Source organism: Halichoeres trimaculatus, unplaced genomic scaffold (genome assembly GCF_033239565.1).
Source record: "Halichoeres trimaculatus isolate MK-OKI-2021-1 unplaced genomic scaffold, fHalTri1.1 fHalTri1_scaffold_16, whole genome shotgun sequence".
Classification (NCBI taxonomy): Eukaryota; Metazoa; Chordata; class Actinopteri; order Labriformes; family Labridae; genus Halichoeres; species Halichoeres trimaculatus.
Genome location: NW_027437194.1, coordinates 25,749,388 through 25,767,656, shown reverse-complemented (window position 1 = coordinate 25,767,656; position 18,269 = coordinate 25,749,388). Strand labels below are relative to the sequence as shown.

Here is an 18,269-nt window from a genome sequence, read left to right as displayed (position 1 = left end):
TGCACCGCCGTGCAGCAGTTTACTTGTAAGATAAATATAAAGTGTAATTTAAGATTTAAGAGTCTGGCCAGAAAGACTCCCGTTTGAGTGAGCTTTTTATACTACATATAACTTTAGTTTGTTTAATTTCAAGCTAATTAATTATTACTAACACAGGCAGGATGTCTTAATTCACCTGTAAAACCATAAAAGTGAAGGAGAGTGCTCCAGCTGCTGCTGTAATGAGGATCTTTGTCTTTACGACTCTGGCTGTTGACTTTAAACTGCTCACCAGAGTCTCCTCATACCCAGCCTGTAAATACACCGAAACCAAGCATCTGTGACTCCTTTCTCTAACTGTGTGGGAGCACGATTTTAAAACCATTTAAAGCTGTAAGAATTGGTTAATAGCTCTGTGAGTCATTGTCTTCTCTCCTCATCTCTTCTTCAGTTTATTTTCCCACCAACCTGTTGCAACACTACAGCTGATGATTTCCCAATGTCCGTACCTGCTGCTGTTTTGCCCCCACATGAGATCAGTTACAATAATTCACCCCTCACTAATCAGTGGAACCAGCTGTTTCCCAGCCTACAAACTGTTCCCTGAAAACATGTTGGCTCGATTTGGTTCCAGTTCAGAGCAGAGCGATAAGAGCGCGATTAAAGAAGGTGGACCAGAGAAAGATCATGGGCAGAGCAGGACATCATATCAAAGGAGAGAGCCAGAACAGATGAAAGAAATAAAACACGAGTTTAAGAGCAAGGAATTAAGGACGGGGAGGGGGTTATAAAACTGGAGATGATATGTAGCCCTCAGTAGGAGAATACCTCATGAAAAAAGAGCAGGACCATGAGGTGATGTAACATACAGGTTGCCCTTAACGGGAGCCGACTGATGAGGTACAGATGTCTCCTCCTGACCTCCGCCCTTTAGCTCCTCAGTGCTCCTCAGCAGTGATGAAAGGTGGATGAACTGCGGAGAGAAAATGTGGTACATTTAGCAGAGACAGCTCAGAGGTAAATCACCAGGAAGTTTTTTTTCTGTGTTAGATCTGTAGCACTGTTTAATGAAGAGCTAACGTTAGCTTAGTGTAGCACAAATGCTTGCACGGGCAGAGGAACACATGTGGCTCTTAATGTATAATATTACCAATATCTAACTGGCAAGACTGAAAGTATGAAACTATTTTTTGTTGTTACATATTAATACAGAATTTGAAAATATAACTTTTAAATGAAAAAGTCAAACTATTAATACTCTTAAAGTAATATGGCCAAATAAGTTTAGTTCTTCATTTAAATTCATTTCGCATAAAAAAAGTATATTTCATTAAGGCATAAATAATGAGTTATCTTGATGCTAGCAGAGGGCTGGCAGCCCAGAAGCCACACACACAGAGTCATCTTTGTAGAGTGCTTCAGTCTTTAATCAGCTTAAGTTGTAAATCAATTTGCTTAAGGCAAAAGCTGCTACAGATCACTACTAAGAAATCATTAAAGAGGGAGTATTGTGCTTTTTTAAAAGTCTTTATTCTGTTCCCTCTGGTGCCTCTGTAGTACAAACATGATATACAGCTTTAGAATATCCCCTCTTTTCTCTTTCTGGTGTTTTAGAAAACCCTTTTCTCAGCTTCTGTTTGAAATGCTTCATTTTAGCTGCTGTCTGTTTAAGGCTCCCCACTCCACAAACCCCCTTCCTTCTGATTGGCCAGCCCTTTGGGCAACGTTCATGACATGTTGAAGAAGTAGAAACATTTGCAGACCTTGGTGTTTGAGCCCCCTTCCCCGTTAATGTGTCATGAACCAGGTAGGAGATCCCTATGAGATGACCTCATCGTTTCAACAACTCTCCTGAAGATCCCGCAAAGGCCTCATGAAGATCCTGTTAAGTTTCAGAACAGAGCGTTTTGATCAGTTTACAGATTCAGGGATTTCTACAACAAAGTTTTAAAATCTGCATATGTTTAGTCTTTACTTTATATCCATGTTTAGAACATGTGTAAGAATAACACCCCCTCTTTAATGTTGTATCTTTCTCCCATGCAGCAGAGGTCAGGCTGAGTGGAGAGTGTGTTGTTGTTGTTCCTCTCTGAGTTTCACTTCAGAGGACCAGGGCCCATTAGAGCGCAGGAATGTTAATAAGCCTGAGTGTTTGGAGGAGGGCAGATGACAGGCTTTTTTTAGCCTCAGTTTACTGATGCAGTGAGATGATGTGATGACACACAGAGACGTAGATGTGCGTAACATGAGGCAGGAAACTGATACGTGAATCAGCTCTGCAACATCTGTAACATGTCATGGGATGGTCATTAAGGTTTTGTCTTACTGGGAGCTGTTTCCATGTAAAGAACAATTTGATGGTGTTAATATAATGACCTGAAGGCTACATAATGACGAGCCAATTATAATAAACTTTAACAGATTTATTAGCCAATCAGAACCTGCTGTTTATGTACAATTTAACTCCACAAGTGTAATTAGACCAATCTGAGTGGTTGGGAAATTAGATAATGTGTTTAACTTGCCAAAGCTTCATTTCTGCAACAATATTTGAGCGGTGCTTGTTTTCATTATCGTTTAAAGTGTGGTTGTTGGCAGCGTTTCTAACCCACTGATCCGATCTGTTGTTTATTTATTCAGGGTTCTGATTGGATCACCGCTGTCGGGACAGCCAGCAAAACGGACAGGAGACGTCTACAAGTGTCCTGTGGGGACGGGGGACAACACATGTATCAAACTAGAGCTGCCAAGTAAGTATACTGCCCAATTCTGATGATTACCAAACAAGGAAAAACCAAATGTCAGTACTTTAAGCCTCAGATGCATGAGTGACTGGACCATACATGGGTCACCCTGCACGTTAAAGAATACATGTGTTTTAAGTCATTTTTGTCATTTTGCTTTAGAAAATCAAGTGTATTACTGTGTACATAACATTTTGGTCCACACAATAGTTATTTAATATTTGGAAAATGTTATTTTCCCACTTTAAAATACAAATAAAAGGCATAAAAACAGAAAGATTCTTTTATGGGTCATTTTTGATCCACTTTTGGAAGCATGGAGTTGTAATACAAATATTACTATTCTTCAAAAAGTATAAGAGGGAACTTCAAATATTTAACAAAATTAAATCCAAAACATGTTTTTTTCAGGAATTCCTGAAATATTAACTTAAAACAACTTCTCAATACAAAGATATTCTAGAAAAAAACCTCACCAAGTCTCCTTTGACCCACTGAAAAGTCTAAGGATTAAAGGTCCTATAAGGACTTTTAAAGTCTCATTTTTAAATATTTGTCTTCTCATAATCTACGATTTTAAATGAGACTAACAGTGCTAAATTAGTTATTTCTTAATGCCATGTCTTGAGACAGGAGAACACAAATCCTTTTATGGCGTACAATCTGAAATCCCTTTCATGATACTGTGTTGGGTGGCTTCTTTTTAGCAGTAATAATCACAATGTGTCTTTTTTCTAGAAGAAAATAATCTCTCTGATTAAATTTGTAGTAATGGTGGACACTAAAGCTGGACTGACAAAAAGAAAAAAGGGGAAAACACCTCTATAATTTTATGATGGACACTCAGCGAACAAAAAGATAGAGTGAAACCAATTAACTCATCTTGTTCAGGTTGGATTTTACCAGGAGAACACAAATCCATTCACAGCCGTAGACCGAAAGTCTCTTTGATAAAACCACACAGGCTGGCAAAGTTTAACAGTGAGAAGCAACATCTGTCCTTTTCCTTGAAGAAAAGGATTTCTTGGGTTTAATTTGTATTTATGGTGGAGACTCAAAGCAAAAGCTAAAAGAAAGCTAAACAGGAGAGTGATAGAGCACGAGCTAAAACACAGGCTAACCTGTTTGTGCTAATGTTGACTCCAACCCACAGTCAGCAGTTATTCTGCAGTGGTCTGTTCAAACTTGAGAGTCTATCAATAAAATGAAGAGTGAGGTTACGTTAGCTCTGCTTTGTGGATGACTGGCAGAACAGAACCAGGATTCACTGACATTAGTGCTGCACGATTTGGGGAAAAGGTGCAATTTGCGATTAGGTGGACAATAATGCGATTGTGCTTGCGATTTAATAAAAAAAGTTGTGTCATGATGAGTCTACAGACTTGCTTGGTTATCATGGAGAAAAATCTGAATTGCATGTGCTGACATTGCGATTGCGATTGCGATTGCGATAATTGTGCAGCCCTAACTGACATTACACATTACAGACACGTCTTAGAGCACTGGGCAGTGGGTAACAGTAAAAAATAGTTTGCTCACCTTCTGGACACACAACTACCAACTGAGTTTACAAAGTTTGAGAAAAGTAATGTTAAAAAGGAGACCTGTGCTCCAAAACAAATGCACGCTTTGGTGAGAGTCATATCCTTACGGCATTGGGTGATGGTGCTCATGGAAAACCGAGTCTTTATCAACAAGTGTAGAAAGTTATCACAGTGCTTAACAAAAGAGTGAGATCATTCTTTGCTTCCAGCTTCTGAAATCTGAGTATTTGCTTCTTGTTATTCTTTAGGTTTTTGGAAAACTGCCTGACGAAACAAACCATTCAAAGACGTCTCCTTTTTTTCTAGAATATTATTAACCGAGTTTTTCAAAAACTAAACAAATCAGTTTATCATGAAAATAATCAAATCATTATACCATAATGAAAATGTGTGTTTTCAGCCTGAATACGTTCTGCTTTGTTGATGTTTCTGTGTATTTCAGTCTACTGTACATCTGATAGTGCCTCTTGGGGGGAAATGAAACCCATCTGAATGGGAAGACAGTAAATAAACAAAGTTTTAATGTTTCAATTATCTAATTCTATCTCAATTAAACAGATAAACATAGCTCAGCTCCCGGTCAGCAGTCCTAAAAGCCTCCATTAGTGCCTGTCTGTGTTTGGATGCAGGACCCTGAGAACCAGTAAATCTGAAAACCAGCTCTCCACTCAGGGATTTAGATTTTTCAACACAGCTGTTCACACCTCAGAGTTACCAAGATTCAGGAGTCATAGTTCACCTACTGTGGGTAAACAATTGGCTTTACTTACTGTAAGTGCTGATAATTTGCAGACAGGCCTGGAAATGAGACTCTCTCTATACCAGGGGAGAGTATTTGTTTAATGTTGAATAAGTCCAGCAGGCTAAAAGCAGGATCGCACAAACTCAAGCTTAGTCTGGAAAATATCCACAGGGAATCGATTGAGGCTGGCAGTCGGAGCCAGACCACTCAGCAAGCATCCAGGAGGGGTTTGAATGAAGATAAGATTCAAGAGCTGTGTTTGGAAACTGAAGCTTCAACTTCATGACCACTTATTTGGATCACACATTTAAGTATATTCAAATGTATTTTTCTTTAGCACCCCCTTTTTTTAAAAAAAAAAAAAAGTAAGGTTATCCTGTTGGAAAAGGTTCATGTTAATGTCTGATTAGAGCTGAACTCAATTTGATCAACGTCCACTGACGACACTCACACTCAGACCCAGACCTGTTACCACTTTGGGTTTACATCCCAGCCCAGGAGAGCGATCTGCCAAACCATAATGAGCAATTTAAGCTTGTGTGGTAATGTTGTAATTTTTAATCAGGTTTCCATCAGAGCAGTTAAATTGGAAGGTGGTTATGCCATGGTGTGTAAAGTCCTTGCACTCATTATAAACTTTTTTTTTTGTTGACGTCTGCAAAACAGATCTGCAGAATGTTTTTCATGATTTTCAGAAAGTTTATCCAAACAGCAAACATATTACATGATTTGTGTAGATTTAAGTCTGGATGAGTTAACATGGTTTGTAACGCTTTTAATTGGAACAGTTGTCAATTTGTAACAGTCTCTTCCCCATGTCCCTTATATATATATATATATATATATATATATATATATATATATATATATATATATATATATATATATATATATATATATATATATATATATATATATATATATATACAGTGTAATGGCTCTTGTCACAGTTCCTACAGCTGCATTTTAAGCGACTTGTTTTATTAAAGTGGTCATTTTTAGCCATGAATGTGTGAGAAGTGTGATTTGTTCTGATAGTTATCAGGACTTCACAGTTCACTGAGGACAAAGCTTGTATTCTCCTCTCAGGGCCACGAGGAGCCGTCAGGAGGTACAGGACTAAAGACTGTCTCAGTCATGTAAAGTTAGTCAAACAATCAGCAGAGTGATATGTTAGATAACAAAGACAAGTAAAAACTTACTAGTCATTTTAGTCATTTTAATATGTCTATACACAAATATTATCAGTATCAATATCTGTTTTCTTTATGATAAATGACTGTCTAAGAGCACTCTTTAGAAACTTTCAAACTGCTTAAAGTTTATTGCAAGAAAGTTAATAAAAACAAGTCTTTAATTCAGGGCCTCTTCTTCAGCGTTTACAGAGAGAGAAAGAGTTCAATAAACCCAGAAGAAAAATGGAGCCAAACTTAAAGAGGGGGTATTCTGCTTTTTTGTTGACATACTGTCTCTCTTGTGCCCTTATAGATTTACATAATGTTTAGTTAAAAGTCTCTTTTTTTTCTTGAGCTGGTGGTTCAGAAAACCCTTTTTTCAGGCTTTGTCTGAAACTCTGTTTTTTAGCTGCTGTCTTTTTAAGACTCCCTGCTCCACAAACCCCCTTCACTCTGATTGGCCGATATGTAACAACCACCTGAAATGTAACCAAAAAATGTAATACACCCAAAAGTGGAACAACTGACCCAAAATGTAAAAATGTGTTAATCCCCCACGTTTTTTAAATAACTATTTTTTTTTATTTTTTTTTACTTTTTTTTTCAATTACATTTCAAGTTGTTGTTACAAATTGAGCTCTATCAAGCCCTCTGGAGGTTTGTTAGGGCCGAGTTATGACCAGACCTTGGTGTTTGAGGCCCAACCATCCAACCTTTAATGAACCTGTTAGGAGATCCTTATGCAACTTCATCTTTCCAGCAAGTCTAGTGAAGATCTCAGGAAGATCTATTGAAGATCTTGGGCTATTTTTAGAATTGAGCGGGTTGCTATGTGTGTGAACGTCCAGTGTTGTTAATTTTGAATGTGAATAAAATCTTTATACCCCCTCTTTAAGTTATCAAAAGTCCTCATACCACAGTCCTGATAACTAACAGCTCTGCTGCGTGTGTGTGTGTGTGTGTGTTTGAAGGAGAGAACATGCCAAAGTCATAGCATTTAGTGACATTCAGGAATAGTTAAATTTCAAAGTGGCCCCTGGAGGATCTGTGATGATTTTGATTCAGAATTGAAACGGCATGTGAATGAGTTTGTGAGAAATATGTGGGTCCCTTGGCAAGGAGCAGATCCAGAGCATTCTCAGCAGTTTGCTAATTTTAGCCACATGTTGTGATTTCTTCACGTTTGGGGTTCTCTAAATCTTCCTTCCCACAATTGGGACGTACAACATTACAACATTTTGATGCATTGTGTCCTTTATTGATTGCCAAAGGACACACACACACACACACACACACACACACACACACACACACACACACACACACACACACACACACACACACACACACACACACACACACACACACACACACACACACAGGAATAGTGGGTTGAAGGAAGAAGCTCTCTGTCAGTTGTTAAATTGTAAAGAGGGAAGAAGAAGAGTGTGTGGCTCTCTTCCTCTGGGAAAGTACAGAAGAGGAATTTGTCCAGCTGTTCTTCCTCCGTGCTGCTCTCTTTTTTTCTCACCCTGTTTATTCATCCCTATTTCTCTTAGAAAACACAACAATTCCCAACTTGCATGAAGTCAAGGAGAACATGACCATGGGAACGACACTGGTGACCAATCCCGACGGAGGGTTTCTGGTAAGTGGTAACATATATGAAAGAAATGTAAAGAAATGCTAAAAATGAGAACACAGGAGAGAGGAGCTTTGCATACTTCACTGAAAGAAACTGGGCATAAATATACTCTCAGCAGACCTTTGCTCTGTGTGGAAACTGTGGGCTTGACCCTCCATGTTTCCCAGAGCCGTTCCATGTCCTGGGAATTTAACAGGATACTGTGAATCAACTGTGTGAGTGCAGAAATGTACGAAGGAGGTGGTGAAACCTGTTAGGTTTTATGGCTATAAACTCATGAAAAATCTGATATCACATAGATTATGGTGTAAAACATTAGAGAAATGATAGACTCTAGTGGTCAATAAATGTATTTTTATTGACTATGACTTGATAATTGGCCCAAGAAAATATAGCCTCAGCCTAATGTCTGACTGTGAGGGCTGATCCTTCGAGGCGTTAAACAAAGCAGTAGTTTCACCTAAACACTTCATCTTAGTATGTGTGAAAGATATGTTTTAACTTCATACATCCAGCAGAGTAAACCCAACAGTTGATCATTATTATATCTCAAAACAAACAGAATCAAAATCACTTCTGAGGTAAAACAGGTGTCGTCTTATAAGAGAAGTATGGAACAATGAAAGAGAGTGACCAAGATGTCACAAACAACAGGAAAAGTTAAGAAAAACACCTGAACTTTTAAATATCTATTCAACCTTTCAAATGGCTTACATTATCTTATGCTTAAAGAGGGGGACATCCCTGAATCTGACTGTAAACTGGTCAAAAATCGAAAAATAGCACAAGATCTTCATGAGACTTGCTGAAATGGTGAGGCTGTCACATAAAGATCCTGGACTGGTTCTTGACATATCGGAGGGATGCCCCTCAAACACCAAGGTCAACCTGTAGCTTCACCCCTGACAGTCGCCATCTGTAGCAGCTCTGTGTAGCTACTCCGGTTCATGCAGGTATCCTTTTGGTTCCAAAGTGAATGAAACTTCATCGTCGCTGTCATAGTCACTTATTTTGAATTTCCTACGCTGCCTCACAATCCTTAGAGTACAAACAAAAGAATTACGATACTTGATCAAACTTACACGAGGCTACAATCGGCGCCTGAAGCATAGCTTGTTTACATTCCCTACAGCTGAAAGGAGGAGGGGGGACGGAGCGCACTAGCGCTGCGCGTAAGGACACATGAGTTAGTTAGGTCCAAATAAATGTTTATATTTCCAAAGACTTAATGCACTTAAAACATATTTTATGTAGTGCACTCTTAAACTGTGGTATTACTTTTTGATTTTAGTTCTTGTAGGCAGAGAAAATATCCTTTGAATTTGGTACGGTCTCTCCCTGTTAGCGTCTATTTCCTCGTCACCATCGATTACAGTTTGTGTCTTACTGAGGGAGAGGAGACAACTTTCTACTGTATCTAATGTCCTTAGTGGTCACATAGAGCTCATACAACCCCACTTCAAAAAAACTGAACTATCCCTTTAAGTACAGCCTTCATATCTGTGGATTAGTCTTGTTCTTGTACAGCTCCATCCAGGGTCACCTCTCTGTCTGTCTGGATGTGATGTCTGTGGTGAGGCTGTGGAGCACACAGGGAACTCTGATGAACTATGACTGTGAGATGATTAGATGTGATCCAGTTTTCCAGTTATTGGTGGTCATTTTAAAGCTCTCTGTCCTTGCTGACTGAGTTTCTCTGTCTCTGTCTCTGGAGATGTAGGAATAGCTTCTGTGTAATCCTCACTTTGAGCACTTCTTTCCTCTCTGCAGCCCTGAACCTCTTTTCACCCATGATGTCACGCTGGTGGAAAGCTCACCAGTCTCAGCCTTTGGGTTTGATGTTCTGTAGCAGTCTGGGTTTGTTTACACGTGTGTCTTGTCTCCACAGGCCTGTGGACCTCAGTACGGCTACATGTGCGGGCAGCAGCAGTACATCTCTGGAGTCTGTGCGAATGTCAGCTCTTCCTTCCAGATCCTCAACTCTGTGGCTCCCGCCGTGCAAGGTACACAGCCTGACAGCACAAGACGCAGGACGTGACAGCAGCTGCTCAAATTGGCTGTCAGGATAAGAGATTATGATCTACCCTTCTCAGTAGTACCACCCAGGATCCTGACATCAAACACACCCTTCCTCGGCGAGGAGGGAGATTAGAGCATTCCTCTTAATGTAAACTTGTCTGTGACACTCATTCCTCCGTGGCTCCGCCCAGCCCAGCCCTTCAGCTGTGCTGCATGCCCAAGTTAGGAGACGCTTTACTGGGCCTGCACTGTGTTTCCCAGGAGAGCCCAAGAAATCCAGACAACAGCCCAAAGCCTGTGTCTGTGTGTCTTCTTTCCCTCTACATTTTACTTTTAGTACAATCAATTGTATGCTTCTTAGGTTTTAATAACTTAGTGGAGAATACTGAAGGAATTCTTTCCTAAAGACAAGAAGAGCTAACATTGGCAGCAGCTGCTAACATCCCCTCTTAAAATGATAGGTTAATTGTTTTATTGACGATAAAGTGCTGCTTGTGTTTTAACAGCCACTTTATCCACCTTGACTTTAAAATAGTAAAAAATAAAATAAAATTAAAAATAACAAAATAATAAAAAATAATAATTGATTAATTGATTTAATGGAAAACACCATATTGACTTTAAAATACCCCCCCCACAAAAATTATAATAATTAATCAAAAAAATATAATAATAATAATAATAATAATAATAATAATAATAATAATAATAATAATAATAATAATAATAATAATAATAATAATAATAATGTAAAACACCAAATCATTGGTATTTTTCTAGTATATTCTCTCTGCTGGGGTTGTCAGTCTCCCCTATTTGGGAGTCATGGGCTGAAAAATTTGGGAACCCCTGGTGTAGCACAAGGTTATTTTAGTGAACAAAAAATAACAAAATACCAAATACCTGTGGTCAAAAAACATTTTCGCTAGCTGAAATAAAAACGAGGCTTGAGAAAAAAACAATGACTAACTTAATCTGAGTTGTGAGTTTACAGAACTTACTAAAATAAACAAAAAGTTGAGGAAGTTGTATTTAGTATTTTTATGTTTGTCAATCTGTCTTATACATAAACTCAGTATTTTAAGTGGATATGAGATGTCTTTGTTTTGTTTACACTTGCACAAGCAAGCACACATCCACACTTTGCAAGCAGAGTGTGAACAGCATCAGAAGGTGGGAGGAAGCTGTAGAGCTCCATTGGGATTACTTTGAGTATGACTGTCTCTGATAGGAGCAGGTGCCTCACAGAGGGAGATGATAAAGTATGTGGAACATTTCTCAATGGGAAAAATCTCCACTCATCTCAAAGTCCATGTGAAAAGCTCACACAGGGAGGCTCACCTAGCTCACCTTACCAAGGTAAAGAGGAGAATCCAACCCCCTTCCCATAAATTGATGCTGACCCCCAACACAAGACAATTGTAGGACAGACAACACTGATGCAAAACTTTCTGCTTCTGTCTCCAGTGAATATGTTTTCTACAATGGTTTGAGTTTTTATTACCCAATGCTTTTACTGATACTGTGAAATCTCGGCCCTGACAGCGACCCCAAAAAGACTAAAACTAATACTGAAAGCAATAAAAACTTAACTAAATTAGAAAACCGGCTTTAAAAACTAAAACTAAACTGAAACTGAACAACAAGCGAAAGCGTAGTAAAATTAAAGTCTAAAGAAAAATGCAAAGTTATATTAACTCTGGTGTTAACTGGTTCACCATCCAGAGACAAGTTAAGCATCAAAGTTTTAACGTGCTTCAAAAGGAGTTTCACTGTGAGATTTAATGATGCCTTGTTGGCTAGCTCAGCTAACCTGGAGCTTAGGTTGTTATTATTCTGATATACTGTTTGAGTATTTGTGCTGAGGATGAGATAATTCAAAGCTGTCTGCTGCGGGCGGAGAGACGGAGCCAGAAATGTTCACTTTCTCTGAAGGATTCAACCCAGAAAGTGAAATAGTTGAAGAATATTCATGTTTTAGTAAAACTGTGCCTCAATGCTGAGGAAATAAAAATGATGCATTAACCATGAAGCAAATTCTGTTTTATTCCAGAGTGTGCAAAGGAGCTGGACATCGTGATGGTTCTGGACGGGTCCAACAGCATCTACCCCTGGAAAAGTATCATCGACTTTCTGCGACGCTTCATCGAGAAAATAGAGATTGGACCAAAACTCTCTCAGGTCTGTTGTCTGCTTTTTCTTGTTCATAGTATTTGAGTGTTAGCAGTGCTAACTTCAGTGTCTGGAGTCCTTCATGGATGTATAAATACTCGGGTAAATGATTGGGTTATATAAGAGCAGACTGACTAAGCAGGAGGATGAATGAAGGAATATAATTATTGCCAGCTCAGTTTTTTGCCTGCTGCTGTATTAAATGACTGAACTGCTCTTCATGATGGAATTTTCCACATGTTGCCAGCCCAGAAAATAACTGTTAGATGTTTTTCATAAAGCAGGCTTTATGGGGTGTATCCGTTTTAGTCTTCAGAGTAATTTTAGCCTTTCCTCAATGACTTATACCTAGAGTTTATTTCTGTTCACGTGTCTTGGATGGCTCCTTCAGCTCGTGGTTAGTTTTATTATGGTTACATCGATCTGGCGTGCAGCATGTGGAGTTTTCCAGAGGGAAACACTGGAAAGTCTTCTTACAGTGGAGCCACGCGGTTGTTGTAAAGTCACATCTTCCATCGCTGCTGAAGTCCTCTGCCTTCTGTTCAAAGAACATTGTGTCACATCAACTCCAACGAACCCAACCACATCCTCAGCAGACCGTCCAGAAGGGACGCAGAGGACAGAAGAGGAGAAAAGGAAAAATGGTGCTAATGTTGTTTATAAGAAGAGTGTGTGTGTGTTGGTGTGTGTTCTCCAGGTGGGCATCGTGTCTTATGGTGAGACTGTGACTCACCGCGTCAACCTCAGCCAGTTTGAAAACACTCCCGATCTGCTGGAATTTGTGCAAGAGCTTCCTCAGCAGACCGGTTTCAAGACCATGACCTTCGATGGCATCGACACTGCCAGGTATTTATCATCACCTGTCCCTCAGGTGTCTCCTGATCCCAGATGATCAGTGGTTGGTTTTCTGCAGTGTTACGTGCTGTGTAAACATCAGCAAACTCTGTTTCTGACCAAGGAAAATGTTCTCCATTAGGGGGCGCTATAGGGAAAATATGTCAGGATGTTTTTGTGGCAGGATCTGGGTTTTATCTGGAATGTTTTGCAAAATCAGACTATTTTGACTATTTTGAAAAAACATTTTTTGGACCCATATTTTTTCTGATTTCTTCTTTCTTATTCACCAAATTTGTCTTTTCTGCTCCATTTCATAACTTTGATCACATCTTTTGTCCTCAAACATGTTTTTTTTTTAACTCTTCCTTTCCACATAATGATGAACACATTTATTTAAAGGTGTCATCTGTAAAAGTTGTTGAGTTTCTGCTGAATGTATAGAGCTTTAGCTTTAGACAAGTAGCCTATACACAGTTAAGATGTGGTTTATTAATAAACCTTTATTTAACCAGGAAAAAGACTCATTGAGATTAAGTTTAGTGAGACGTTACTGGATTTACACTGGTTTGGTTTGTGACCTTGACAGAAAATGTAGATGTTCCCATAATTTAGAGCATGATTCATCTTTGTAACATCAGTAAGACATTTCAAGAAAAATAACTAAGATTTTCTACCAAGCAGTCCGGTTCGGTTCGTCCCGGTATGGCACACATTTTGTGGTGTTTCCACTGACTTATCCCGGGACAGATCCCCAAATAACCTATGCCGTCCCTCTTTTTGAGACCCTTTCGTATGGGTACCAGACTGAACCGATCTGTGCTCGGAAGGTGGAGCAACAACACTGAAGACCGTTGATTGGTCAAAAGAATCGTCACTTACCCCGACAGCAGCTGCATTTCTCCTGGCGGCACACAGACTTCTCTGAAACAAAGCTTGTTTGCACTTTGTATCAAAGCGCTACATGAAAACCACAGAGAGAATGAAATGCTGCATGTCTTCCATATGTGCTCTTTGTTTACTGTGTTGCGTTTTTCTTCTCCGTTGGATTTATTAGCGGGGTAAACTATGCCACGCTATTGTTGAACAGCTGCGGCTTTCGGCATCTGGCTTACACGCCGCCTACCACTAGAGGGCACAGTTTTGCTGTAGAAATGCAAATTGGATCAGGCTTAACTGTACCAAACTGTGCCAAACCGTATTGTACTGAACCTGACTGCTTGGTGGAAACGCAGCTTTAGATGAAAATGGACCTTGGGTCTGACTTTGCCTGCTCCAGGATGTGGCGATCTCACATTTACATGAAACTAAATGTTATTGATGTTTTGTTATTCATGAATTTACCTGAAGTCACCTGATCTGTGAATATTCCCACCTGTCAGGAGAGAAGCCTTCATGCCGGAGCGCGGTGCCCGACCTGGAGTGAAGAAAGTCATGGTGATAGTGACAGACGGAGAGTCACATGACTCCCATAATCTGAACAAGGTCATGGCAGAGTGCGAGGAAGATGACATCGAGAGGTTTGGCATCGCTGTGGGTACTAACTACCTTTGTATGAATCGTTTTTGAATGCTTGTGTTTCTTTCTGATCCAAGAAAAGGTTTTAGTTTTGACAGAAATGCTTACATAAGACCCAGAAAACCCAATTTGTAGAAAATCATAAATGGCTTTTTCCTGACTGCTGTGTCTCTGCAGAAAAATAAAATCAGTACTGTCAGCCAACCAGTGCATCAATGTTTGATTTAATGATAAATCAAATGAGGAGCATCTTTTAAATTAAATAAAAGCTGGTTTTACTGAATTGCCTCTTTGAAATTGTATAACTGTAATATATATATTTTTTAAATCAGTGAAACAGTTGCCCTTTGTGATGTTTAAACCTTTTTTTCCAGGTTTTGGGAGATTACAATCGTCAGAACAAAAGTGCAGAAGATGTGCAGAAGTTCATCAAAGAGATCGAGTCCATCTCCAGCAAACCTGTGAGGGATCACTTCTTCAACGTGTCTGATGAGGTGGCGTTGTTGACCATCGTGGACGCTTTGGGAAGCAGGATTTTTGCCTTAGAAGGTATCATTGAAAACGTTCATCAATGAATGTGAACACTTTACGTTTAACTGACCTGAGAGTTCATACAGCCAACAAGACTGATGGATGACTAAAACCATTGGCTTTTCCACTGAGGGTAGATAGAGTACGGATGTCCCGATATTACATTTTCACTCCCGATACCGATACCGATACTGCAGCATTAAGTATAGGCCGATATCGATATTAATCCGATACGATGTCAGCATTAAACATGCATACTTTTATTACTTATTTTATTGTATGTCTGTCATGTTAGAAAAGGCTTGATTAAGTGATATTATTCAAACAAAGAACAGTTGTCAGCAACAGTAGGTATGAGGAAAGACTGACCCATTTATTATTAACCAATGGGTAACAGAAACTGCTCATATCGGAGATTTTAGATGCATTCCGATACGATACCAATACTTGTTTTTTTTTTGCTGATATCGGACCGATATCCGATATCAATATCAGATTGGGACACCTCTAAGATAGAGTACAGCAATGTTGCGTGTCAATGTATAGAAGTGTATTACATCCACATTAGGGTAACAAAAACTTAAGAAAAGTGTCCAGAGAACGGGCTCTATGACTGAACACCACTACAGGGGCCAACACAGAGTGGACAAACTAACAACATTATCAGCTATTCTTATTAAAGGTAGGGTCTGAAGGAATTTTTGTTTCTTGTTAGTAAACACAAACATTCAAACTGGGCTCCTTCTCCTTGGCTCAGTGCCAGCGGCAGCGCACACCCACTGCCTCCGACAAAAGCTGCGCAAACACATTCACTAGCCCAGCAGCCAACTGCAGCTTCACGTTTCTATGTGGGAGAGACTCAAGAGCCGAGCACCTGACTTAGCATGTTTGCACAAGCTAAGGTATTTGACACATACCTGGTTAGCTGAAAGCTAACTTGCATTGCTCTTCATTCCAAGCTGCTCTCCAAGTGCCTAAAGCGAGTGAAAGTTGAGACAAGCTTCGCCCTCGTTTAGTAGAAAGCTTTATCTGTTTAGCATTTCGTTTAACTTTGGTTGTGATCATCTTTCTCTGTTATCTCCATTATCTCAGCTGATCAGGTAGACTCAACCTTTAAAGATACTCATATCTTCTAATGTCTTGAATGCAAAGCAAAATAGAACTGGATTAAAATCTACCAGACAGGGCATGTTTGCGTCCTTGTGTGGTGATGGGGTGCAGTGGGATTTTGCTGTAGGGTTATGTTGTTAATTCCGGGTAAAAAAAAAAAAAAAAAAAAAAAGATTTTAATATATTCATAATTACATGTTTTTGTTCATTTATTTTTTTCAGAAAAAGCAACTTTTTTTTTTTTTGCTTACATGAATGTGGTACACTTCCATCTCAATGCAAGCACTCCCTTGTCTTTAGTTTAACACTGATCATACAGAAAAAACTTAAAAGATGTTTTAAGAGCTTTGAACATGCTGGCACTCTGTGGTGCTGTTTGCTAAAATATCACGTTCTTTAAATAAAACTGCATTTTCTAAATAAGCAACAGATATGACTTTGACTTGCTAACAAGATTTCACTTTTTACTTTTCAAATGTTTATAAATATGTTAAAATCTGTCTCTGTCTTCTCTCAGCTACAACTGGAAACTTCACGTCTTCCTTTGAGATGGAGATGTCTCAGGCTGGGTTCAGCGCTCATACCTCTAAAGTAAGTCTAAATCACATTATCTACATCCTAACACTGTAAAACCTCCTGACTTACTTCGAACTCTGTGAACCAGACAGATCTGAGCTTACTGTCACATCTTCAGATCACATTAAGGTTCACATGTCTGCAGGAATCTAGCAGTAGCTGTTTATTCAGTGAGCGTGTGTGAGGGTGTGTGTGTGTGTGTGAGCGTGTGTGTGTGAGTGTTTGCTCGACTAATGAACTCATCCAGACACAACGCCACAGAGTTATCCTCAGTGCATCTTCAAGCCTTTGGTGATTCACCCGGTCAGCAGACATTTTCAGACACAGCCTCTCTGTTCCTCTGCTGAAATCTTCAGACTGAGCGTGTTTGGTCTGATAGCTGAGAGTGTGTGAGCTAGAGAGGAAGTGATCATGAGGCATGAAGAAGACAGGTTGAATCAGATGTTTGTATACGAGGGTAAAAACAACATTTTGGCCTCTTGTGTTCACTCATTAGGTATTTCCTACGTCTACTGGAAAACAAACAGACGCCCCTCCTACGTCTCTCTTCCTGCTCTTGACTCACGCTTATCCTCTCCTCTATCTCTGCGTAAGCTAACTCTGAGGCTCAGTCAGTTCATGAAACCAGACATAACCAAACTGAGATGTTTAACTGACCCTCCTCTTCATGTTAGATAACAGTTTCCTACAACACAAATGTTCCTCATGTTCTTATATGTCTGTATTTGACAGGATAAAAGCATTCATTCACATTCAAAGGTTCCTTCAACTTCAGCAAAGTTAGAAAACAAAGACACACGCAGAATAATCCAATTTAAAAAACCTGAATCCACTAAATGGTTTTATTTGTTCCTCTGACATTTGAATCATTTGTTCCTAAGTGTCTTTTTATGTGTTCTTTGTTCATTTATCAAGCAGCAGTAAGTACTGTTTGAAGTTAGCCGAGCCAAACTTTTTGTCGTTGTCATTTAAAGTTATACTTTTTGGACTTTTTATGTCTTTATTCAGAGAGGACAGTGGATAGAGCAGGAAACAGAAAAAGTGTAAGAGGTGACATGTGGGAAAAGGAACATGTACTGACAGCTTGAGGACTATTGCCCTTTTGTCATACGTAGGGATGGGTAATGAGGTACTTTTTCAGGTACCAGTGGAATTCTGTCTGTCATACCAGGTACCATTTTGTGTAAAACTAAATGTTACCATGTTTAGGTACCTAAACAGATCCTTGTGATCATGAGGGAGTGGAATAGTAGGTAATTTTCCATGCTGAACTTGAACACAGCATTGCAAATTTTTATATTAAGAAATAGATATGTTAAATTGAAAACTGCCAGAATTTATTATTAAACAAATTAATATTTATTACCATATAAACACACACAAAAGTACAGAAAATTGGTACTGTTGATCACCGATACCAATTGCCAGGTGCCGGGTATCGGTGCCATATCATTTCAAATGTGAAAGATACCCATCCCTGGTCATGGGACCTCACGGCCAAGCCATAGTGGCACCAGAGCCAGCACTTTCACTTTGGCAGCCAAACTGGGGCATAATTTTTGGATGATAGTGCTGAATCATTGTGCACCAGTTTTGTCGTCATTTCATCAATCCTCAGGTCTGAGATGAGCCTTAAATCGTCACTGTTCAAGTCCAAGTTGAGTCTGAGTTTAGTCAGGT

The 18,269-nt window shown here is 39.3% G+C and overlaps 1 protein-coding gene across 1 annotated transcript in view; it reads left to right on the top strand.

The window, feature by feature from the left end:
- The window catches only part of itga1 (integrin, alpha 1), a 74,891-nt gene that overhangs the window by 35,113 nt on the left and 21,509 nt on the right, over positions 1-18,269 (top strand). Inside the window, exons 3-10 of the mRNA XM_074691014.1 lie at positions 2,620-2,729; positions 7,744-7,832; positions 9,718-9,832; positions 11,902-12,029; positions 12,718-12,866; positions 14,237-14,387; positions 14,747-14,921; positions 16,531-16,604. Coding sequence (XP_074547115.1) covers positions 2,620-2,729; positions 7,744-7,832; positions 9,718-9,832; positions 11,902-12,029; positions 12,718-12,866; positions 14,237-14,387; positions 14,747-14,921; positions 16,531-16,604 — 991 coding nt within the window. The remainder of the gene's footprint in view (positions 1-2,619; positions 2,730-7,743; positions 7,833-9,717; positions 9,833-11,901; positions 12,030-12,717; positions 12,867-14,236; positions 14,388-14,746; positions 14,922-16,530; positions 16,605-18,269) is intronic.